At 39.4% G+C, this 25,171-nt stretch overlaps 1 protein-coding gene across 11 annotated transcripts in view; it reads left to right on the forward strand.

The window, feature by feature from the left end:
* LOC101745746 (paired amphipathic helix protein Sin3a) overlaps nt 1–25,171 on the forward strand; it is a 46,119-nt gene that overhangs the window by 9,691 nt on the left and 11,257 nt on the right. For 5 of the 11 annotated variants that reach the window (XM_038016994.2, XM_038016997.2, XM_062672294.1 and 2 more), the window contains exons 2-21: nt 1,126–1,238; nt 9,586–9,649; nt 10,013–10,152; nt 10,812–11,044; nt 12,216–12,339; nt 12,744–12,847; nt 13,279–13,361; nt 13,883–13,968; nt 15,303–15,431; nt 15,730–15,837; nt 16,186–16,284; nt 17,748–17,841; nt 18,598–18,772; nt 20,322–20,479; nt 20,890–21,006; nt 21,492–21,589; nt 22,185–22,301; nt 22,444–22,620; nt 23,773–23,877; nt 24,322–24,520. In XM_038016994.2, coding sequence (XP_037872922.1) covers nt 1,164–1,238; nt 9,586–9,649; nt 10,013–10,152; nt 10,812–11,044; nt 12,216–12,339; nt 12,744–12,847; nt 13,279–13,361; nt 13,883–13,968; nt 15,303–15,431; nt 15,730–15,837; nt 16,186–16,284; nt 17,748–17,841; nt 18,598–18,772; nt 20,322–20,479; nt 20,890–21,006; nt 21,492–21,589; nt 22,185–22,301; nt 22,444–22,620; nt 23,773–23,877; nt 24,322–24,520 — 2,485 coding nt within the window. In that variant the 5' untranslated portion in view covers nt 1,126–1,163. The remainder of the gene's footprint in view (nt 1–1,125; nt 1,239–9,585; nt 9,650–10,012; nt 10,153–10,811; nt 11,045–12,215; nt 12,340–12,743; nt 12,848–13,278; nt 13,362–13,882; nt 13,969–15,302; nt 15,432–15,729; nt 15,838–16,185; nt 16,285–17,747; nt 17,842–18,597; nt 18,773–20,321; nt 20,480–20,889; nt 21,007–21,491; nt 21,590–22,184; nt 22,302–22,443; nt 22,621–23,772; nt 23,878–24,321; nt 24,521–25,171) is intronic. The other 6 variants (XM_062672308.1, XM_062672310.1, XM_062672309.1 and 3 more) reach the window with 3 other exon arrangements.

Here is a 25,171-nt window from a genome sequence, read left to right on the forward strand (position 1 = left end):
TAATATGTCAGTCACAAAGCTTGTTTATTTACATTTCTAAGTAATTGTAAACTTCACACATGATTATCAATTTCATTCCCATATTCTTTCATACTTGTACCATTTTATTTTCATTACAAACTTCCATACTTCTTTGTAACAAAGGCATTAAGTGGCATGAACTTGAGCACAGTAAAATAAAAAAAAAAAATTCTTGTAAATTTTAATTATTTTAAAGAAATTAAGACTAAGTTAGATGCTATACTTAACTCATTGAACTTCCCACTATAACCTCTTAGCACTTCTATTCCTAAGGCAGATGTTAGCAAATTTTCTCAGGCTGAACCCGGTGAGATATCCCACCAGTCATAGCAAAACCAGAAAATCCCCCTTAAAACTACCGGCAGAAAAGTATCCAAAAAACCTTCTTTGTTCGTAAAATAAAAATTAATCGTTATTATTTTGCTCATAATTTGTAATTTTAATAACAGGTCTACCTACAATCGGTGATGAGTGGTAAAATCTCAATTGTTTTGTCGTAAACAATTTATTTGGGACAATTTTGTGCTTTTTTTTATCAGTGTTCGATGCTTATCTAGAGCAACCAAGCATCTAAATTAAAGCTTTGTAAAGCGCACTAAAGCTTAAAGCTTGGCTGTAGTGAAATGCTGAATACATGAAATATATTTCCTTCTGACAAAAGTAGTACATAACATAACTGAAATAATTCAACTCAATGCTCACATAGAAAAAAATTTCTATATTTTTTTTTATTGCTCATGTGGGTGGACGATCTCACAGCCCACTTGGTGTTAAGTGGTTACCGGAGCCCGTAGACATCTACAACGTAAATGCGCCACCCACCTTGAGATATAAGTTCTAAAGTCTCAGTACAACGGCTGCTCCACCCTTCAAACCGAAACACTTTACTGCTTCACGGCAGAAATAGGCAGGGCGGTGGTACCTACCCGTGCGGATTAACAAGAGGTCCTACCACCAGTAATAATGATATTGTCTCTAGATGCCTTTTCCTGTGAAAATGTACATTGTGATGCTCACCAGGTTAGAGCCCCGTGAGCTCGAAAATTGTGATGGTTGATGATGGAGAAAAATTGTGATGATTAAAACCGTTATGTTTCGTTTCAGGTGATCGGGTGATGGCCGAAGGCTGATCGTTCGTGAAGATGATGAAACGCACGGGCGTACCCCGGCTCGGTCCTGATGAACCGTCACCTTTGCAGGCCCAGAATGCAGCCCAGGTAAACTTAATCTGATAAATAGTATAAGTTTTTTAAAACCGTGATCGACAACAAGCAAACGGTTTTAAGGGTGCAGCCGCCTATGCCGATAACGACGTCGGAACGGAGGATTGGTCATTGAGGCTATTAACCTCGTCACCGTGATGCCCAGGTTGGGTTCTAGGTCTTTGTTAAAGAAATTACTGGTGGTAGGACCTCTTGTGAGTCCGCACGGGTAGGTACCACCACCCCGCCTATTTCTGCCGTGTAGCAGTAATGCGTTTCGGTTTGAAGCGCGGGGCAGCCGTTGTAACTATACTGAGACCTTAGAACTTCTATCTCAAGGTGGGTGGTGCATTTATGTTGTGGATGTCTATGGGCTCCAGTAACCACTTTATACCAGATGAGCTATCAGCTCGTCCGCCCATATAAGCAGTAAAAAAAAGAGATAATGGCATTTGGTATATAAGTATTTGTATGTTTTGGCACTGCATAACGTCGTCGCATAGGTTTGAGAAATAAGCTCCGGGTACTATGTACCTATTGTAGAACTTGCCTTATTCGCATCTTTTTTTCCTACCTAAACTAAATAGCCTTGAGAGGCTATGTCAGCGTAACCGGGCGAGTAGGTGAGCTCACGGGGCTCAAACCGGGAGTGTTGCTAACACTGGCCCTAGCAAGAGCAATGCTTCGCAGCAACTATCACCGGATCGGAAACGCGACCCACTGAGAAGATCCGGCGAAAAACTCAGTTGGCTGTGTCTGCGGGTTAATTTACTCGTCGAGCCCTTCGTCGCAAGCGACGGGTTCGGCGAGGACGGTGACCGGTGCTTTTGAGGTGCCTAAAAGCACCGCTTATGGGTCGGGCAGATCCGTAATGATACGTGCTTAGGGCATTATTTGCATTAAAGTTACGCATATTTCTTGGAAATGTTATGGTTGTCCAAAAATATTTTTTTAATACACCGTCGTATAATTTAAGCAATGAATAACAACACCCCTAAATTTTAGTTCTAAGATTGAAGTAATACTAAATTGACTTTCGTTATTTATTTAGCTCCACTATGAGGTGTTACAGGATTATCCATTCTTTCTGGGACGCTCTGTATAGTAATGTAGCGAAATGAGTCGTGTATTAATCGACTTTGTTTTCAAATGCAATAGATAGTTGTGGTTTTTATCAAGTTTTTTTTTTTTTTTTGTGTTTTTTTTGCCCTTGTATGCAGACGAGCATACGGCCCACCTGATGGTGAGTGGTTACCGTCGCCCATGGACTTCAGCAATGCCAGGGGCAGAGCCAAGCCGCTGCCTACCGCAAAACAGATTTACAGCCTTTTAAAATATCTTAAAAACTGGACGGTAAAAGTCGCTAATTTTTTTCTTCGCTGCAAATTATAGTCCGGTCAATTTAGACCAAAAAATTAGAGTGAAGATACATAGAGTTCCAACAAGCTGAAAATCAGTAAAATTATTCAAAACATAACAAGTAATATTTAAAAGTTCCCCATCATTCCCGTGTATGGATTTTTTTTTTAATTCAGGTCAAAGATAAAAAAATGAGCTTTTCGCGATTTTCAGCAAAACGGTAAGTTTTATCATAAAAGTACCTTAGGCAAAAATTGTAGATCATAAAATTATCTATAAAGAATGTGTCCTATGAACCATGAGATCTAATTATTAACAGTTCTTATAGTATGGCTGGCCCGCCCTTCAAACTAAAACGCAATAGGCTCGCGAAACAAAAACACGAGTATTTGATAAAACTAGAGGTCCCGCAGTAGTCGAAATTCGACTATAATTTCTATTATATAATATTATGATTGTATTTTATACTTCTATAATCACAAATTTCGCCAAGGTTACACTATAAAAAATATTAATAAAGACAAACAATATTTAATCTATTCTCAATTTGACAACAGACGCCAAGAACAAAAGTTTGACAATAAATAGTATGCATGCGTGTGTGCGTCAAATACATGGTATGTAGTGTGTGTAATGTTTTCTTTATTGATTTAACGTACCTTTTATGCATTATTTAAAAAAAAAATTAGCATAGTGCACTTCTTCTCTACATTCTCTATAAGTGTGGAAAATTTCATACTCCTCCGTCCACGCAATTTTCGTGAAAAGGGATACAAAGTTTTTGCTTCACGTATTAATATATAGATAACTTTATCATTTATTTATAGATGAATTAACGAGCTCACGGCCCACCTGGTGTTAAATGATTAACGGCCCATAGACATCCACAACGTAAATACCGCCAACTCAATTTCTTCTATTGACTAATCATGTCGTTTTCTCTATTCTTCTTACTAAGGCGCCGGAATATCTGGTTGACTCTGAGAAAGACGATTCCGAAGATACTTAGAATTAATATATTTCTAAGGGACTAAAAGACTAGACAAAGAGTCAATTCAGGTGCCCGTAGTATCAGAAATCGACATAGTTACTTCAGTGCGCCGCGTAGGACACCGGTGACCTACACGACAGTCAAAGGGTTAAGGATAAGTTTAACAGGCGTGTTAGAATACAATTAAATAAAACTAGCCGTACTCGCCCGCTTCGCTTGGCATTTAAAATTAACATTATTATTAGGGAGTCCAACACTCATATAAATATTAGCCCATCCATTAAGTACATGTATTTACTACATGGACACCAAGTTTCAAGTCAATCGGATGCACGGTTCAGTAGTTATAACGGAACATCCGTAAAAACCACTGTAGATTTATTTATTAGTATAGATGAAAACCTAACAAAATCGTTTTGCACGTGTTTTGATATTAAATAATTGATATATATTTTATATATTTATAATAATTGATATATAAATTTTTTATGAAAGATTTGATTTAAATCCTCATCATTATTTATCATCGCACCTCCCGCCATCGGAGCAGAGTTCATCCATATTATCCGGAACTGCTGCGTTCATCGACGGTGCGTTTCCAAAGATCTTTTTTGCCACGTACCATCCGGCTTTGGAATGAACTCCCCTCCACGGTGTTTTCCGAGCGCTATGACATGTCCTTCTTCAAACGAGGCTTGTGGAGAGCACTTTATGGTAGGCAGCGCCTTGGCTCTGCCCCTGGCATTGCTGACGTCCATGAGCGACGGTGACCACTCACCATCAGGTGGGCCGTATGCTTCGTCTGCCTACAAAGGCAATAAAAAAAAGAAAAAAAAAAGGTGGATTGCCTGTTTGAATTGTCGCCAGAAAGCCGGCGGTATTGTGTGATCTGTGTCGTTTTATGATTCGACGGCAGAAATATTATACCTAACCTAAACATCAGCCCGCTGAGTTTCTCGCCGGATCTTCTCAGCGGGTCGCGATTCCGATCCTGTAGTAGATTCATTCGCGAAGCAGCTACTCTTGAGTCGTAGATTTCCTTTGGAGGCGCTCGGGTAGCTGTTAGCAAATCCCACCCCTCCTTTACTGTTGGTAGGACCTCTTGTGAGTCCGCACGGGTAGTTACCACCGCCCTGCCTATTTCTGCCGTGAAGCAGTGATGCGTTTCGGTTTGAAGGGTGGGGCAGCCGTTGTAACTATACTGAGACCTTAGAACTTATGTCTCAAGGTGGGTGGCGCATTTGCGTTGTAGATGTCTATGGGCTTCAGTAACCACTTAACACCAGGTGGGCTGCGAGCTCGTCCATCCATCTAAGCGATAAAAAAAAATCCTGGCTGAGCCTTTGCTCGCCCACCTGACCTGGTAAAACTGGAAAGGCCTCCGGACCACCAGTAACTTCTCAAACATAAAAAAAACATTATCTGTAATCGCATTCTAAACACAGTGATACAGGATAATAGGAAACTGCTTCGGTCGCGGTGGTGGGTGTTTTGAACCGTGCTATTGGGATTTTACGATGCTAATACATTAGATGCGAAAAACTGGTTTAATTCTATGCGGGAGCTTGGTGCTCTGTATTTTGCATCGTGTGCTCCCTAGCGAGTCGAATCTTTGCTCGAAGGATTTTTTTTTTATTGCTAGATGGGTGGACGAGCTCCACAGCCCACCTGGTGTTAAGTGGTTACTGGAGCCCATAGACATCTACGACGTAAATGTGCCACCCATCTTGAGATATAAGTTCTAAAGTCTCAGTATAGTTACAACGGCTGCCACGCCCTTCAAACCGAAACGCATTACTGCTGCACGGCAGAAAGAGGCAGGGCGGTGGTACCTGCCCGCGCGGACGACAAGAGGTCCTACCACCAGTAAATTGTTTGAGATGAATGCGCGCGTCTTCCAATATCCGCTGAACGTAATTCATCGTTACTTCGAAGAACTGCGCTCATTCTGTGTATATTTCGCCTGAAAATGAAAATTTCATTTTGTCATGTCTCATCCAAACAGCTCTTTTTTTTTTTTCAAATTCATTTCCTTGAACGTCCTCGATTGTAGACACCGGCTTAGCTACGCCGCTTTTTTTTTTCTCGTACCTATGCTGATAGCCTTGAGAGGCTATTTCAGCTTCACCTTAACGTGTAGATGAGTTCACGGGGCTCAAACCGGAAGAGTTGCTAACACTAGCCCTAGCAAGAGCAGTGCTTCGCAGAATCTACCGCCGGATCGGAAACGCGACCCATTGAGAAGATCCGGTGAGAAACTCAGTGGGCTGTGTCTATGGGGCTATGCCACTGTCATTGTTGATGACCATGAGAAACAGGGCCATTGTATAAGAGGCGAGCTGAACATACATCTCTTGAAAGCTCTTGAAAGTAGTAAAAAGGATGTAGATAACCTTCCTTCGTATTCTTGACATCCGTTATACAACTTAGGCTTCATTGAACACTAAGTTTGAAGAGGCCAGTCTTCCCACGGATGGCATTCAATAACACGTAACCAATAAAAAAAAATCATTACGCAATTTGTTCGTGGATTTAAATGAAGTCTAAATTACTTAGGCTCTTACTTAGTCAATCTTTATAGCCATATAATTATAAAAAACACAACGGTTTTAATTGATCTTTGTTGGAGATATTGTCGAAAATAGACGTAAAGACGAAGTTTAAGAAAATAAGTTAAATTCAGTAGAAACAGTGTAATATTATGTTACTTACCGGTCGGAAACGCGTTGTATAAGATGGCGCCATTACCAAAGTGTGTAGTAAGTTTATCATCGCTACATAGTATAAAACAAAGTCGCTTTCTCTGTCCCTATATCCCTATGTATGCTTAAATCTTTAAAACTACGCAACGGATTTTGATGCGGTTTTTTTTAATAGACAGAGTGATTGAAGAGGAAGCTTTATCTATATATACGTGAAGCAAAAACTTTGTATCCCTTTTTACAAAAATTGCGCGGACGGAGGAGTATGAAATTTTCCACTCTTATAGAGAATATAGAGAAGAAGTGCACAATGCTAATATTCATACGATGTATTTGACGCACACACGCATGCATACTATTTATTATCAAACTTTTGTTCTTGACGTCTGTTGTCAAATTGAGATTAAATATTGTTTGTCTTTGTTAATATTTTTTATAGTGTAGTCTTGGCGAAATTTGTGATTATAGAAGTATAAAATACAATCATAATAGTGTACAAACTTACAATTCCAATAATAATTAATTATAGTCGAATTTCGACTACTGCGGGACCTCTAGTACGTATAATAACATCCATTAAATAGTGGAGAAATCAATAATAAATTACAGTTTCCGAAGCGAAGTGAGGGCGGGTTCGCTAGTTATAATATATTACCCTAAAGCCCTGGGGGAAGATTGCTTGCGAGTTTGTATACGCAGTTTTCCCGCGTGTCTCTCGCACTAGAGTTTAATAATAACGCGATACGACAACAAAAACTAAAGCCGGTGACTAAGCGTTTTATTTTAAGGAACAAGATGTCTGAATATATTCTGTGATACGTGAGATATTCTGTTTGCGAATACGTTTATATATATTTTTATTGCTTAGATGGGTGGACGACCTCACAACCCACCTGGTGTTAAGTGGTTACTAGAACCCAAAGACAACGTAAATGCGCCACCCACCTTGAGATATAAGTTCTAAGGTCTCAGTATAGTTACAACGGCTGCCCCGTCCTTCAAACCGAAACGCATTACTGCTTCACGGCAGAAATAGGCAGAGTGGTGTTACCTACCCGCGCGGACTCAGAAGAGATCCTACCACCTGTGGAGCTTATACTATAGTGGTATTATATATATTCTATGGTTTCCGCTAGTTTTAGGACTTGATTAAAACCACTTTGAGGCTTTATCTCGCTTGTTTGTTAACATTATATCGAGAGGTGAAAAGCTTTTTCGTTTTAGCGAATTTTTTTACAAATATATAATACATGAGAGCCATGTTAAAATTTGGAAGAAATATAAAAAAAAACTTTTTCAGCTAATTAATTGAGTGGGGTAAACTTAATTGAAGTTCAATTAAAAACATTGAATTGTTGATGTTAATCTTCTATCTTCTTCTTCTATCTTCTATATATATAATAATGAATTGCTGTTCGTTAGTCTCGCTAAAACTCGAGAACGGCTGGACCAATTTAACTAATTTTGGTCTTGAATTATTTGTGGAAGTCCAGTGAAGGTTTAAAAGGTAGGTAAATATGAAAATGCTCGGAACAATTTTGTTTTTCCTTTGATGTGTCACCCGTCGGACGGATTCCTTTTATTTGTTTTAAGTTTATTTTACACAAACGTTTAGGTCTTATTTATCGATTGAGGCACTACGAAGTCTGCCGGGTCGGCTAGTAAGTACCACATAAAACTCACATTTAATTACAAAGATAAATGTCGCTTATTGAGCGAAATGTCGCTTAAACCAAATGACTTTTCAGCGCTCGATAATGTTATATCCGACGTTTCCAATACTTAAGATTTTCATGTTCTCGTGGTCGCGAATTACGTCATTGAAATAGTAGTAATTGCGTTTTAGTAGTTTTGTTAGGTGCAAAAGAATATTAACATTTTGTTGTTTCGTTCGTATTTCTGTCGTCCGCTTACTACGCTGTGTCACGTCCTTACGGATCCATCAGATCCAATAACCTTTGCATTAGACGCCTTCAGCTCTAACACTAGGAGAAGGCTTACGGACCTCGGTAACCGTACCCGTCGAACTCGACAAAGAGGTCGAGGTGCAACCTAACCCATGCATCAGCCCGCTGAGTTTCTCGCCGGATCTTCTCAGCGGGTCGCGATTCCGATCCGGTAGTAGATTCATTCGCGTTGCAGCTGCTCTTGAGTTGTAAGGTCTCCTTCGGAGGCGCTCGGGCAGCTGTTAGCTAATCCCACCCCTCCTGGCTGAGCTTTTGCTCGTCCACCTATCCTGGTGAAACTGGAAAGGCCCCAGCCAGGGCCATAAAAAAAACTGCTGTGATAAATAGCCTTTGATTTGCGGACCAATCCGATGAACGCTGCAATAAATGTATCTTTTGTTTTATTTATATATGTAAACAGTGTAATTTCCACGGTTACCTGTGACTATCTGACGATTGAATCGTAATGCGTATTGTTGAGAGACGATTCGCGAAGCATTCAGAGTATTATTTAATTTGTGTGCGTTGAAAAAGGAAATTGACGTATTTTTCACGGGTTTTCTTATTTGCACGATTTAAAAACTAGGAGCAAATTCTCCCTACCTATTGCTGGTAGTCTAAGGGGCTATTCCAGCAATGCACAGACGGGTAGGTGAGCTCACGGGTTCAACCTAAGAGACTGCCAACACTAGCCCTAGCAATAGCAGTGCTTCGCTGAATCAATCGGAATCGTTGAAGTTGTCGTGGCCTAAAGGATAAGACGTCCGGTGCATTCGTGTTGAAGCGATGCACCGGTGTTCGAATCCCGCAGGCGGGTACCAATTTTTCTAATGAAATACGTACTCAACAAATGTTCACGATTGGCTTCCACGGTGGATAAATAACATCGTGTAATAAAAATCGAACCCGCAAAATTATAATTTGCGTAATTACTGGTGATAGGTACCTCTTGTGGAACCTTGGAACCGGCCTTAGAGACAATGCATTTTGACTATCAATTCTAGGAGGCTTCAACGAATTTCTGGTGGAAATAAAAGGATTTACAAAAAGACTTCTTATTGCACTGTCATCGGTCCTTGATCCGTGTGAAAATTTTCAAGTCAATCGGACTTCTTGAAATCTGTGAAAATGACATTCAAAGATTCTCTTTTTTTTATTGTGTTTGAACTCGGACGAGCATACGGCCCACCTGATGGTAAGCGGTCACCGTCGTTCATGAATGTCAGCAATGCCAGGGGCAGAGCCAAGCCGCTGCCTACCCATTACATACCATTACCTACTATAACAAACAAAAATCCATTGATGTCAAGCCAAGAAAATCGTGTTAAAAAGAAAGTTTTAATGTATGTTTTCCTTATTTACAGCTACAACAAGCAGGCGCCAGTAGTCTTCATTCGCTGGCACAACCACACAGCCAACCTATATTAAGTGAGTGATACCACCAAAATATTAGACATAGATAATACACGTAAATTGGTATTAGATAAGCACTCAACAAAATGTTTACGGGCGTCGGCCGCTAGATGGCTTCGTTTCGATTAGTTTCTCATTGCTCCTGTAGATGACAGTAACATTAACTATCCTATATTTTATTTTTATTGAAGGATTTTGTAAATTTTCAGAAACGACTAATTGATAAGATTTAATAAATTTGTTTATAACAAATAAATACATACTTGTATGTTTTTTTTTTCTGTATTTAGTTATACAATAATTAAACGCCTTAACTTTAACTTTTTTTTTTTTTTAAAAAGACTGATCTCTTATAAGCCTCGTGTTGTTTGTGTGCAGACTCGAACGCGCTGGTGTCAGTTGGAGGGTTCGGTCGGGGCTCTCGGGGGGCGGCCCCCGTGCTGGGCTACATGAAGCCGGGCGCGTTGCAGTACGCGCCCCCCAAACAACCGCCACCGCAGATGACGCCCAGGATCAAGGTACGTAATACGACCCTTGACTTCCACCCAGGCTCACAAAAAAGAGCCTTTGTTGCTGTTTTACTTACTAACTTAATAAATCTATACTAATATTATAAAGCGGAAGAGTTTGTTTGTTTGAACGCGCTAATCTCAGGAACTATTGGTCCGATTTGAAAAATTCTTTCAGTGTTAGATAGCCCATTTATTGAGGAAGGCTATAGGTTGTATAACATCACGCTAAGACCAATACAAGTGGAGCACCAATAAAGAATGTTTCAAAATAGGGGTTTGAATAGCTTCCTTAACATTCTATAATTCAAAAATATTTTCACTTTCTACGTATATGAAGTGGGGGGTAAACTTGCAGGCGGACGGAGTCGCGGGCAAAAGCTAGTTACTTAATAATAACTTAAAGTCCTACTTATAATTAAGTATTCCGTTCGGTGCTCGGTGTGGTTTTCAAAACAGATTGTCTCTCGACAAAGGCCCTCCTCTAAAGATTGCCAATATTCTCTATTTATAAATAAATAGTTGCAGTAAAGATGTAAACCGCTGTATGGAGTTTGAACGTTTGCCTAAGTTTGCCGCTAGGGGCGCTCTTTCTACTGCATACAAATTAATACAAGATAATAAAAAAATGTAGATGTGGCACTCAGTTTATTGTGTGTGTGGTGCAGGCCGTGCAGCCCCCGGTGCCGCCCGCGCAGCCCCCCGCGGCGCCCCCGCAGGCCGGCGGCGGCGTGGCGGCCCCCCCCGCAGGCGCGCAGTCCCCCGGCCCGCAGACGCAGTTCCAGCGGCTCAAGGTGGAGGACGCGCTCTCCTACCTCGACCAGGTCAAGTACAAGTTCAACACGCAGCCGCAGGTCTACAACGACTTCCTCGACATCATGAAGGAGTTTAAGAGTCAAACGTGAGTATATTTGTTTATTGAAACTAAACAGATACTAAAAAAAAACGGTGCACGTGAATGAAGTGAAACTTCTTTTTCGATTTAAATCAGATCGCTCTTGTAATAGGGAATGCGGTGTATAAGAGATGCGGCATATTCAACAATTATATGATATATTTTTTAAATTATAGATAGGAAAATAAATATATGTATTTTTTTTTAATATTGGACGCTACTCGTTGCTAACGCTCACGCTGGCCTGTATAACATGTATAACTACGCGCATGCGTTCGAGTGCCGCGCATTCACTCTCGCTCTGTCTCTTTCTATTCCATGGCAGCGTTATGCCATGTTGGAAGTCGCATTAGAAGTTTCACTTCAATAATATTTTTAAACAAATCCTTAGCTAAGTTTGCAAATTATTTCTTCTGTATTCTTCATAATGTAACTTTGTCGATTTTACCCCCAAATGACGCATACGCGGGTTTTTTTTTTAAATCCATGCCGTGTATTTTCCTGTTGTATAGTTTCTTTAAATGACAAAAACGCCGTAATGATATTATCAGTTTCTTTTTTTTTTTTTTTTTTATTGCTTAGATGGGTGGACGAGCTCACAGCCCACCTGGTGTTAAGTGGTTACTGGAGCCCATAGACATCCACAACGTAAATGCGCCACGCACCTTGAGATACAAGTTCTAAGGTCTCAATTATAGTTGTGTTGAAAAACGTAGCAAGACTGACAGAAATTGATGGATTTAATTGAATGATATTAAATGAAATGTTAACGTCGCGCGTTTAATTGTTGGTATCGAGTTTATGCTGATATTATGTTATTTTACACTTAACACGTTAATGTTGTTTAGATTTATTGATTTACATAACCAGACAAGGTCTCGACAATATTTGTAAAAAAGTCTAACAGAGGCCAATAGCATAGCCAATAGACACCACTGCGTTCATTCGCGGAATCCCTCTCTGACTCTATCCATTAGAACAAACTTACTATGATTCGATTCTGTTCTATTCTTTCATTTTTATTTACATAATTTTCATTCATGATGAAAACAATTACCATTTGATTTTAAATGAAAAATCTTCATGGCTGCATTTTATAAATGTATCTGATATTATTATTAGCAATTGAATTGGCAACGTCACCAAAACTTATCTAATATTGTAGTTTTGTTTTCAGAATCGATACGCCGGGAGTCATCACCCGGGTATCGAACCTGTTCAAGGGGCATCCGGAGCTGATTGTGGGCTTCAACACTTTCCTACCTCCCGGGTACAAGATTGAAGTTCAGAGTAATGGCCAGGTTGGTGTTCTTTCTTTGTTCTTGACTGAAACAGACAGTTCAATTTGCTCAAAGCTTAAGTGGTCAGAAGTACTTGTGTATTGTACTCGCTAAGTCCAAGGTCAGTGATTAGAATTGCATTAGATTATCTTTTGCAATGTGGAATGAATGTTGTTTTACTGTAGTGAATCTGCTATATTATATCTCAATAACTGATGCTCTTCTAAATGCCCTCATACTAGAAAAATTCAAGGTATTCTATTTTGTATGTTATTTTGTTGAGAAGAATGACAGTTTCACCATGGGAATCAATGTAACCAATAAAAGAAACCAGATTACGTTTGCTGGCTCTCGTGACTGCTTAATAACTGGTGGATGTCGTGTGGACATGCGACAGCACATATATATATGTTTGTTGTTGCCAGGTGTCAGTATCGATGCCGTCGCCGACGGCCATTGGCAGCGGCGTCCTGCTGGGAGTACATCACACGCAGCAACCGCAGCTAGTTCACTTGTTACCTGTTCCGCAGTGAGTATATCTATTCTGATTATCTACTTATCATGAAAAATAAATGTTTCCCGATATTAATAAAAAAAATCCCCTAATCAAAGTCTCATAATAATCGTCAAGGGCACGGCGAGTAAACTAACCCATAGGCACAACCCACTGAGTTTCTCAGCGAATCTTCTGAGTGGGTCGCGTTTCTGATCCAGTGATAGATTCTGCGAAGCACTGCTCTTGTTGGTGCTAATGATAGCAACTTCGTCAGGTTTGAGCCCCGTGAGATCACCTACTATTAGCTTATGCAGGAAAAAAAATCAGTCGTTTTTGTCTTGGTCCGATCAAAACTGACATAAGCGAACGCATCTGTTTGTGTTGCCAGACGATTTGATGCTCTAAAGTTTGGTAGTTATGAAATATTTTGGTGTGAATGCTAATTGTTTGTATTGTGGCGACAGTGCAGAGGAGTGTCGTCCCGTCGGGCCGGCGCTGCAGCACCTGTCCCACGCCGCGCCCGACCCCGCCCTGCACCACGCCACCGGTCGGTACCAATGCACCTCACGTGCACACACACACAGAAATACACATCATTTGTTGAAAATTAAAATTTTATTTAAAATTAAAATTAACTTTAAAAGTTAAATTTAGAAATTAATTTAAATTTAAAAATTAATGTACATTAAAAATTAAATTACATTTAATTAATAACTTAAAATTAAAATTAGATTGTCTTAAAATTACATTGTTAATTAACAAATTTAAAATTAATATTAAATTGTCTTAAAATTACATTATAAAATCCTTAAGTTTATATCAATAAATTTATGCTACTAAACAATACCAAATATAATCACCATCTATTATACTCGCATTGTCTATAAACAAACCATTGGGTAATCCATTACAAACAATTTATTTTGTATGATGAAATTAATTACCGATTGATCATTAATGATAAAAACTTGCGGCTGCTCTATTAGAGTTCTGATAGCAACATTACACACACACGAACAAATAAAATTGAAGGCTGTTTGTCTGAATGTGAGTATTGTTCGTCCCCAGGGCCCCCGGTCACCCCGACGCCGACTGCTCCCCCCGGACAACCAGTCGAATTCAATCACGCCATTGAATACGTTAACAAGATAAAGGTTAGTTTTCACAGTATAGTTCCAGAGCTTAATATCTCTTTAATGAGTTACATTAAAGAGATATGGGGAGTGGTCACGCAGTAGTCGAAATTCGACTATAATTAATTGAAATTATAAGCTCGTGCACGTATTATGATTCTATTGTCAAAGACTAAATATTGGTGAGTTTTAGCATTATTAAGAGCGCATTATGCGGCATAATGCTCAACGTTGAATGTTCCAACTACAGCAACTCGAATCACAATCGAGCACTCTCAAGAGTACTGCTCTCGCGTGATACTCGCAATCGATACCGACTCAGTGACAGAAAATTGACAAGTGTTTTTTCTTGAAGTTGGCATTGATCGAAGTTTTGTTTATATTATCGTTAGTAATATTATTTAATGTTGAAAAAAATTGTAAGGCTTTCGTTTCGTCGTAGTTTCTTAGAAATAATCAATGTTAATTAAAACTGTGCTAACTTAGCGCACTCTGCTGATGCATTTGAAAACTAATTCACCTTCCAATTAAGCTTCAGCATAATTCGGCATTGTGCGTCACTGAGTCGCATTATGCTCTGTAATTGTGTCAAATACATGGTAGTGTGTGTAATGTTTTCTTTATTGATTTAATGTGTCTTTTATGCATTATTTTTAAAAAATATTAGCATTGTGCACTCCTTCTTTATATTATCTATAAGTGTGGAAAACTTCATACTCCTCCGTCCGCGCAATTTTCGTAAAAAGGGATACAAAGTTTTTGCTTCACGTATTAATATATAGATTTTGTTTGTCAATGGAGGTAGTACATATTTTTAGGTTATTAGGTTGGGTGTTTAACAAAAAACTAAGATAATTGTATTGATTGTGTAAGAGTGACATGACTTCTGACTTTTGCTTGAGAGTAGTAGCTATTGTATAGACTAGTGGTCGGTAACCCGCGTCTCGTAGACTCCTCGGCTACGACTCTTTCGTGAAATGTTTAGTTCAAGCACGGAGTATTACATAAAAATGTATGAAGGGCGGGGCAGCCGTTGTAACTATACTGAGACCTTAGAACTTATATCTCAAGGTGGGTGGCGCATTTACGTTGTAGATGTCTATGGGTTCCAATAACCACTTAACACCAGGTGGGCTGTGAACTCGTCCATCCATCTAAGCAATAAAAAATGTATGTTAAAAAAAAGGCTCCTTGAATAAATTTCAATTGTGTATTATCTATATTGGTTCTTTTGGGTGACTATGTTGCCGACCTATAAATTATGCCATACTATAAATGAGTAACAGACAGGTGAATTTTAACAGACTGAAAATTACACGGCATAAAAATGACATGAACTCTTTTTGTCATGACAGTCCCGTTTTTCCCGTCAACCGGACAAGTACAAGCGTTTCCTGGAGATACTGCACGCGTACCAGCGCGGACACCGCGACCTCAAGGAGCCTCAAGCTAAACAACAAACGGAGCAAGAGGTTTACTCGCAGGTATGAATTTATAAAGTTTGGTGCGTGCGATTTACCTAACCAGTGATTCATCAAGGAAGATCGCCTTTGGTCTGAGCAATTTTTAAATTATTAATCTGGTCTGCAATAATGAATGAATGAATGATTTATTTTATTTCAGACAACAACAAGTCCATATGTGTACATAGTATCATTGAAACATACTTAAAATTAACAAAACCAATCAAATAAAAAAGATACATTTATTAAAAATAATTATCAGTTGAATACATTTCAACTATTTTGTCTTAATTCGTAATGTCTGTCACTCGTTCTGCAGGTGGCTAAACTATTTGAACATCAAGAGGATCTGCTGGCGGAGTTCGGCCAGTTCTTGCCGGACGCTAAGGCCGTTACCAAGCCAGAGCCTGCCCATGAACATCATCCTGTAAGTTGGCCAGTCCATATCCAATTAATGTAATTAGACTTAAGATCGGCAATCAATATCTAGGACAGCTTTTCCCAAAGTGGGCGATATGCCCCCTTGTCGGTGTTGCAGGCCTAAAAGAGGGCGGTAAGTGACCCAGAAAAAAAAAGTTTTTGGGGGATAACATCAAAGGGAAAATTTTCCACTGAACGGTTGACATGCTCAATAGAACTATGGTTCGGATGGAAGTCTATCTTAAACTGTTATTAGCGAGATTCAGGCTTCTGTCAGATATCTTGTTCTATGGCGACTAACTTAAGTTAAGCAATACATTAAGATTGTTTTAATCCAGCATTGTTTGTTTGTTAGCAGTTTTCTCCGGGTCAACCGCCGCGTGAGGTGGAGCCCGAGCGCTTTGCCCCCGCCGTGCAGCCAGAACCTGCTCCAATGCACTTACAGCACGCTCTAGTAAGTATTACCAAAGTGTACTTACAGTAGGCGCCCGAGTTCATGTCCATCCTGACGAACGCGGTAGTGCTGTGACCTAGTTAATTATGGTAATGTCGATAATAACTACCGATTTAGTCAATAGCTGTGTCAATTTGGTTTAATGTAATTTAAGATAATTTTGCAATTCACGTAATAAAATAAATGTGTTATTAATTACTTGTTTATTTCTAATGGAGAAAAATGTTTTTTAAATTCTAATTCAATCACTGTCAAATGAAAAGACAACCGACAGATCAGAATCGGAATCAGTATGTATCTTTTTTTCAGTAGGTTTTTTTCTACCTGAACTTGTTGAAAGTGGAGTAGTCATGGTTAAATAACACAATAGCGTTAGCGTAAATTTTCGGTATCGATAAGCGCGCGTCACAACCGTCAAGGACAACACTCGACGTCAGACAAATGCGGGGAGGAGGGCGGGGGCGGGGCGAACTGTCCCCCGCGCGTCGCCTCTGGCCCCGATGGACATGACCTCGCGCGCATACTGTACTAAATGTATAACAACATAACCCTGTTCTAAAATATACACCCATATCTAATTTGATAATGATTTAGAAAAAAGACTTATCTTGTTATTTTGACTGTGTTATCTTCATTTAAAAGTAACAATTCGCCAATTACGGACCTACAAATTATTTTCTAGAGAAAAAAGCATTATGTCGTTAAAAGTTTATTGTTATATCGTTAATTGTAACTATTTTAATGTTCTCATTTAAGTGAATTAATGTAATTCTTTTGAGAATAAAAAATATCTTTAACCCGAAAAGTTTCATTCAATGTTTATATTCTTCTTTCTTTTCTATTACCCCCTGCCGAGGGTAGGGCTCGAATCAAATCCTTCCATTTGCATCGGTCTTGGGAAATCTGTTCTAGCTCCTCCCACGTCATATCCAAGACGTCCAGTTCTTGCTCTACTGAGCGACGCCAAGCTGTTTAATGTTTATCAAATAAATACTTTGTTATTTAATAATGTACTATCTAATTTAGCAACAGTTATTGTTCTTGGATTCTTGCGAATTGTAGACATAATTGAATGTGCAATTTCGAAAAGGGCACATGTCGCATATTTTGTCAAATACGTTCATATACATGTAGCTTTGAGGCTAACCTACACCCATTTTATAATAATTTCCAGTAATTTTCAACTGCTAATTAACACTTAAATATATCTCAAAAGTTAATATTTTAAATTTTACACTGGTTTAGAAAATAATCAGTTTTTTTCATTTCCTGAACATTTTACATTTTCAGAAATGTGCCCTTTTCGAAATTGCATATTCAATTAAAGCTAGTTTCACGGCCTAATTTTCCTACGCTCGAACTCAGCACAATATTCAATTGTCAACAAACAACTACTTAGTCATCCATAGTTTTTATGATCATTTATGAATAATTTTTATTCAAACCCATAATGCTTCGCACAGGTTCCAAAGCATGTGACTACCCCGCCGGCTGTGGTACAGCATCCGCAGCATCATCACCTCAAGAGATCTCCGAGTATCTCATCGACAGGTCAACGTAAGTTTCTTATGTTTCACATTGTTTCAGGTTGAGTAACTTGATGATTAGTTTTTGTTTATTTGAAATTAGTAAATGTTTAACAATCAAGCAGGGATTTATGTTTATCAAAGAGCCATTTTTAATTGTTTGTTGCATGAAATGTCCATGAATTGAGAGACCTGGTGTTTTGAACTCTTAATCTCAATTCCTACAAACCAACACATATGCAACTTCAGAACATTAGGGCAGGATGGTGATATCTATCCTCACAACATAGCTATAAATGTTTTTTATTTATTTATTTATTTTTATTGCTTAGATCGTTTTTACTTAGATGGCTCACAGCCCACCTGGTATCAAATAGTTACTGGAGCCCATAGACATCTACAACGTAAAACCGCGCCACCCACCTTGAGATATGAGTTCTAAGATCTATGGTTCCAACGGCCCCATCCACGCTGGTACCTACCTGCGCGGACTCGTAACGGGTCCTATGACCAGTAAATCAAACCAAATCAATTTTTTTTTATTTAACATCAATGAAAGTACACACTTGTTGAACGTCAAAAAGAACTACTGCCAATTCACAAAAAATTAGCCTCTTGTCCTGAGAAGAGCTGGCAAGAAACTCAGCAGGCATGTCTTTTTTTTTTAATATTAGTTTTTTTTAAATATTCATTTTTACAATGAGTATTATAACGTAACAATTATAGCAATATTGAATGATATATGTCCCAAATAACATGTTAAACTTAAAGATGACGTTCCCCACAGCGTCGTCAGCCCCGCCGCCCGCCAAGAAGCCGCGCGCGTCGTGCTTGTCGGGCGCCACGGTGCGCGACGTGTCGTACTCGGAGGCGGCCAAGCTGGCCACCATCCACGACTACAGCTTCTTCGAGCGGGCCAGGAAGGCGTTGCGCTCGCAGCAAGTCTACGATAACTTTTTAAGGTAACTACATTTATATATTACTAGATGATGACCGAGCTTTGCTCGTTTTTTTTTTTTTTATAACGCCATCTTGTTGTGTCTTTAAAGCGGTTAGTTGCCCTCAATTAAGAAAAATAGTATTATTATTCGTCAATAGATGTCAGGAAGAGTCATAAAGTTGTTTATTGAAAACACGAATAAAACAACATTTTCTGAAAATAAATCGTAGCTAGATCGATTTATCGCCCCCGAAATCAAATCAAATCAAATCAAATCAAAAAATTTTTATTCAACATAAATGAAAGTACATACTTGTTGAACGTCAAAAGAACTACCGCCAATTCACAAGAACTAGCCTCCGTCCTGAGAAGAACTGGCAAGAAACTCAGCGGGCATGTTTTTTTTTTTTTTTTTTTTTAATTAGCAATTATTATTTATTAATTTTTTAATATTACATAATTTTTTTTAAATCCCCTGTATACTAAATTTTATGAAAATCGTTGGAGCCGTTTCCGAGATTCAGATTATACATATATATATAAGAATTGCTCGTTTAAAGGTATAAGATAAGATATATGTAAGTAGGGGTAAGACCTCTTGTGAGTCCGCACGAGTAGGTACCACTACCCTGCCTATTTCTGCCGTGAATCAGTAATGCGTATCGGTTTGAAGGGTAGGGCAGCCGTTCTAACTACATTGAGACCTTAGAATCTCAAGGTGGATTGCGGCTTTTACGTTGTAGATGTGTACGGACTCCGGTAACCACCTAACACCGGGTGGGCTTTACCCACCCATCTATGCAATAAATAAATAAAAAATCTATTTTATCTAGCTGTTGCTGTTGATGTGGTGATCATTTCTCAGGCACTTTAGAGTACAAAAATAATTGTATAAACGAAATTTGGAATGAATGAAAACTCTCATTAATAAAATAACTTACTCAAAATTAATACTTTTTCTATCATCTTCCCAAAGTATTCAATTACCACGTATTGATAGATTTAAAAAATATAAATAAAAGGGTTATCTACTAAATGTAATCATTTGCATTAATTATATTATAATTTAATTTAGTTTTTTATATTAAAAATAAATCTTCGATTGATTGAAAAATAAAACATTTAAAAAGAAAACAAAATTTTGTTAGACCCACCAGTAGAAATCACTTATTGAAAGCTGACAAGTTGAAATAAATAAATTTAAATTTAAAAATCCACACCAATGTCTTATCTATATGTGTTAATCTAACATAAAACATAACATACAACTCGTATGTAAACCGGTCACCGTCCTCGTCGATCCCGTCGCTAGCGACGAGTCAATTAACCCTCAGACACAGCCCACTGAGTTTCTCGTCGGACCTTGTCAGAGGGTCGCGTTTCCGATCCCGTGGTAGATTCTGCGAAGCACTGCTCTTGCTAGGGCCAGTGCTAGCAACAATCCGGTTTGAGCCCCGTGAGCTCACCTACTAGTTAAGGTTACGCTGAAAGAGCCTCTCAAGGCTATCTTAGGTAGGAAAAGAAAAAAATCGTATTTAAAAAATTTGCGTTAATGTATTATTTCACCATAGATGCCTGCTCCTGTTCACGAACGAAATAATATCATCGTCGGAGTTATTGTCAGTGACGAGTCCGTTCCTGTGCCGCCACCCGGAGCTGCAGCGCTGGCTGCACGACTTCGTGGGCCCGCCCTCGCCGCCGCACACCCCCACCCACACCCCTAATACGGGTAACTATCTATCTATAATATCTGTACTGGTGGTGTAATCTTTGTACTGGTGGTAGGACCTCTTGTGAGTCCGCGCGGGTGGGTACCACCACCCTGACTATTTCAGCCGTGAAGCAGTAATGCGTTTCGGTTTGAAGGGTGGGGCAGCCATTGTAACTATACTGAGACCTTATAACTTATATCTCAGGATGGGTGGCGCATTTATGTTGTAGATGTCTATGGGTTTTAGTTATCACTTAACACCAGGTGGGCTGTGAGCTCGTCCACCCATCTAAGCAATAAAAAAATTATAAAATAAAACTATATATCGAGGGGTGAAAGGCTTTTTATTATTTTATGCTTACTATTAAACTTTTTGTCGAGCATAAAATCATTGTTTTCGATAAAAATTTGTCACGCTGTTTACACAGGCTACCCTTGGACCAACCCTATACCGGTGGAGCCCCGCCCTCGGTACGAGAGTGTCGGCGCCCTCGGGGCACAGATGCGAAATGATCGCCCCCAAGGAGACATGGCAATGGATATTGGTATGTGTATTGTGATTTACAATTATCAAGTATCTGTTGACTGAATAGAATAGTTTCACTAAACTGTATTGCATCTTTTATTTAATTCATTATATGGTCTACACAAACTCGCTGTTCACATGATAAGTTGTTACTGAAATTGAATAAGTGAAAAAATCGTTTGCAAGAATATTGGTATATAGATGGCCTTCCTTCAAATATCTTTCATATAGCTATCTTTTCTACAAAGAAATCAAACACTGCCAGTGAAACAAAAGTATATGTGTTTGTGGAGTTTTGGAAGAAAGGAAAGGGAAGTCGTTTGATGTGGAAGGCGGAAGACCGCATTATGTGGAAGGCATTGGGGAAGGCCTATGTCCAGCAGTGGGCCGATAAAGGCTGATGATGATGATGATGATGAACTGTAAATAAAATTGAAATTTTTTTCTTTATTTTCCTGATCGTTTCTTGTTTTCTAGTATTATCTAATTGATTTTGTTGTGCAGATCTATCGACGTGCAAGCGTCTCGGCACGTCGTACTGCGCGCTACCTCGCGAGGCGGCCGCCAGGAAATGCTCGGGACGGACGCCGCTCTGTAAAGAAGTAAATATAAAATTACACTAGTTCTATTCTAGGCGGGAGATTCCTGAAATATAAATTAATATCATTAAAAAAATAATGGAAAAACAAATACAATGTTTTCTTACTCTATGAACTAACCAGAAAAGGATATTTGATTAGTTTATATCGGTGTCGTACTGGAAGTGTTATAGCTTTACCTCGGTTGATAAGGTGATCTCTACTAAATAAAAGATTTTGACCTGTCAATAACTGCCGTAAAATCTAAATTTTTTACGAATATACTAAATTTGTCGAGTTAGTGCGAGAAATGTAGAGAATGGTGGTAAGCGTAAAGCACATTAATAGGGTAGCAGCTGGTCTGTTGTCATTCCCAAAATTCCTCAATCAGCAACATTTTAGACCTCCGGCATACCAATAAGGTGAATCCATGTGTTTTCAATTTCTATTCTAAGTAAGAGTCTTTAGCGATAAATATAATTGCTTTAACTCTGATATATGTATTATATATACTACTTAGTATTTATGCAATCAAGCATGACTTCTTGCTCTTTTTGATTTATTTAGAAATGTTATTGGTAGACAAAAATGTATATATTGCTTTACTGTTTGTGTACAGGTACTTAATGATACATGGGTGTCGTTCCCGACATGGAGTGAAGACTCGACATTCGTAACATCAAGAAAAACCCAGTATGAAGAATACATTTACCGTTGTGAAGATGAGAGGTTTGAGGTTAGATATGTTTTTTTTTTACTATGCTGTCTATGTATTAAAGTCCTAACAATTTTTAAAAAGCGTTCAAGTCGTTTTTTTCTTGAAGTACGTGTGAAAACATAGCTGCTAACGCGATAGTTAATTTCGATTATAATTACAGCTGGACGTGGTTATAGAAACAAACGCCGCCACCATCCGAGTGTTGGAGGGCGTGCAGAAGAAGTTGTCCCGCATGTCGGGCGAGGACGCGGCGCGGTACCGGCTGGACGACTGTCTCGGCGGACACTCGCCCACCGTGCACCAGAGGGCGCTGCGACGCATCTACGGCGACAAGGTGGTACGCGACGACGCGCTCCTAGCATGCCGCACACATCCGAACTCACTCACACGCACGCACTCACACAACCGCACTTGCACACCCGTACTTACACATCCGTACTTACACATCCGTACTTACACACTCGTACTTACACACCCCTACTTACACACCTGTACTTACACACCCGTACTCACACACCCGTATTCACACACCCGCATTCTCACACCCGCTTTCTCACACCCCCACTCTCACACCCCCACTCTCACACCCCCACTCTCACACCCCCACTCTCACACCCCCACTCTCACACCCCCACTCACACCCCCACTCACACCCCCACTCTCACACCCCCACTCTCACACCCCCACTCACACCCCCACTCTCACACCCCCACTCTCACACCCCCACTCTCACACCCCCACTCTCACACCCCCACTCTCACACCCGCACTCTCACACCCGCACTCTCACACCCGCACTCACACCCCCACTCTCACACCCCAACTCTCACAAACGCACGCGCTCTTACATATGCACGCACTCACACACGCACGCTCTCTCTCACACGCACGCTCTCCCTCTCTCTCACACACGCACGCTCTCCCTCTCTCTCTCACACGCACGCACGCACTCACCCGGACTCTCTCACACGCATACATTAATCACAGGATTTTTCTAATCGAAATACTGAGCTGACTTCATTACATTACATGTATTCCGAATAGAGAAAGCTCTGAGTTTCTTGTCATTTCTTCTCAGTAGTGAAACACATTCGAAACATTTTAATTTAACATTATTGTAATTATCAAACACAAAGCCTCAGCAAAACACTTTTATATTAAATCAAAATGACTAAATTGATTTATTTAACTGACACAAAACAACAGAAACAAAGCAATAGAGAAATTTGATTATATTATAAGCTTTATAGTTTTAACCTTTATGCATTTGATGTCAAATTGAATAGATCTTAGTTTAGTGTGCACAAGTGAATATATAAACTTATGATCTAGAGTACATTGGTGCATGCTTTGTATTTATTTCAAGATATGTCTAGGTTTTCATGGATGCTTAAGTAGTTAGATTCACAATCTTTTGGAAGGCATGTTTTTAGATTTAACCATATGTCTTTGAAAAAAATATTCAAATATTTTGTTATTATTGCCCATAGGCAGTGGACATCATTGCAGGCCTAAAGAAAAACCCCGTTGTCGCTGTACCTGTTGTACTGAGGAGGTTGAAAGCTAAAGAGGAAGAATGGAGAGAGGCTCAGAAGGTAATATTTTAATAGTCAGTTTGTCATTCAGTGACCCCTCTCACGGCTCATCTGGCGTAAAGTGGTTTCTCGACCCCATAGGCATCACGACGTGAATGCCACAACCCATCTTGAGACATGAGGTTCTAGTCTCAATTGGATTGTATAATGGGTGTCACATCCTTCACATCGGAACGTCTACTTCTCTGGGGAACTAGGTAGGATGGTATTAATTACCTGTGCAGGCTTACCATATTACTGCCACCAAGACAAGCAAATTGGCAAATCATAGTACTCTCTATGCAAGTAATCGCCTTTTAAGACAACCCGAGGGAGAGATAGGTGGTGCTTTTCCAAGATCATACGTCTATGGGCTCCAGTGACCACCTCACACTAGTTGAACCCATCAGTCTGTCTTCAGCAGACAAGACTAGAAGCATTGGTCTAATAATTTGTTTTCCGCAGGGCTTCAACAAACAGTGGCGCGAACAAAACGAAAAGTATTATTTGAAATCTCTCGACCATCAAGGGATCAACTTCAAGCAGAACGATCTGAAGGCGATGCGCTCGAAGACTTTGTTCAACGAGGTAGAGAGCGCCTACGCGGCCCGCCGTCCGGGGCCGCACCTCGTGGTCGACTACAACATGCAGAGCCGACAGGAAGGTACTTGATTGTATTTTTTTTTTAAGGGATTTTATGACCTGGTAACTAGGACCTTTAAGTCATGTCTTATTTATATTCTTATTTTTATGAAAATTAATAATATGGAGTGAAATGTAATTAAATGAAATGAGATGAGATGATATGGAATGAAATGTAATATCTCAGTAAAATGGTGGTCACTTACTGAGATTTTTTCAGTGGACTTTTTGGAGGATCACGAGAAGTTACGTCCAGTGGCTTTGTTTCATTTCCCCGAATTTGTGCACTTTCACAGATATTGAACAGTTAATAAACTACTGTTATTACACATTTAAACCTGATGTAACACTGAATAGACAAAATAAAACAAATAACACAACTTCGCTCTTCGCGTTCCCGCCAAAAAGTTGGTACTTAATTGTATAGTTGTTGTCGACGTGCGGACTCGCAATACGTCCTACCATCAGTAAAAAGTGCTGCTGAGGGATCACACTAGCGTTAGGTGTTTATCAGAGCTCAGACGTCAAGCTGCCTGCTTGATTATACCCACAAAAGCGAACTTCAAATACACTCAACTGTAACTGGTCTAGAAATATTTGTATAGGATTAAAAAATGTCACAAAGTCACTTATATAAAGACAAATGATGAAAACACATGCGATGTGCCTTTAA

The sequence above is a fragment of the Bombyx mori genome, chromosome 2 (genome assembly GCF_030269925.1).
Source record: "Bombyx mori chromosome 2, ASM3026992v2".
Taxonomy (NCBI): Eukaryota; Metazoa; Arthropoda; class Insecta; order Lepidoptera; family Bombycidae; genus Bombyx; species Bombyx mori.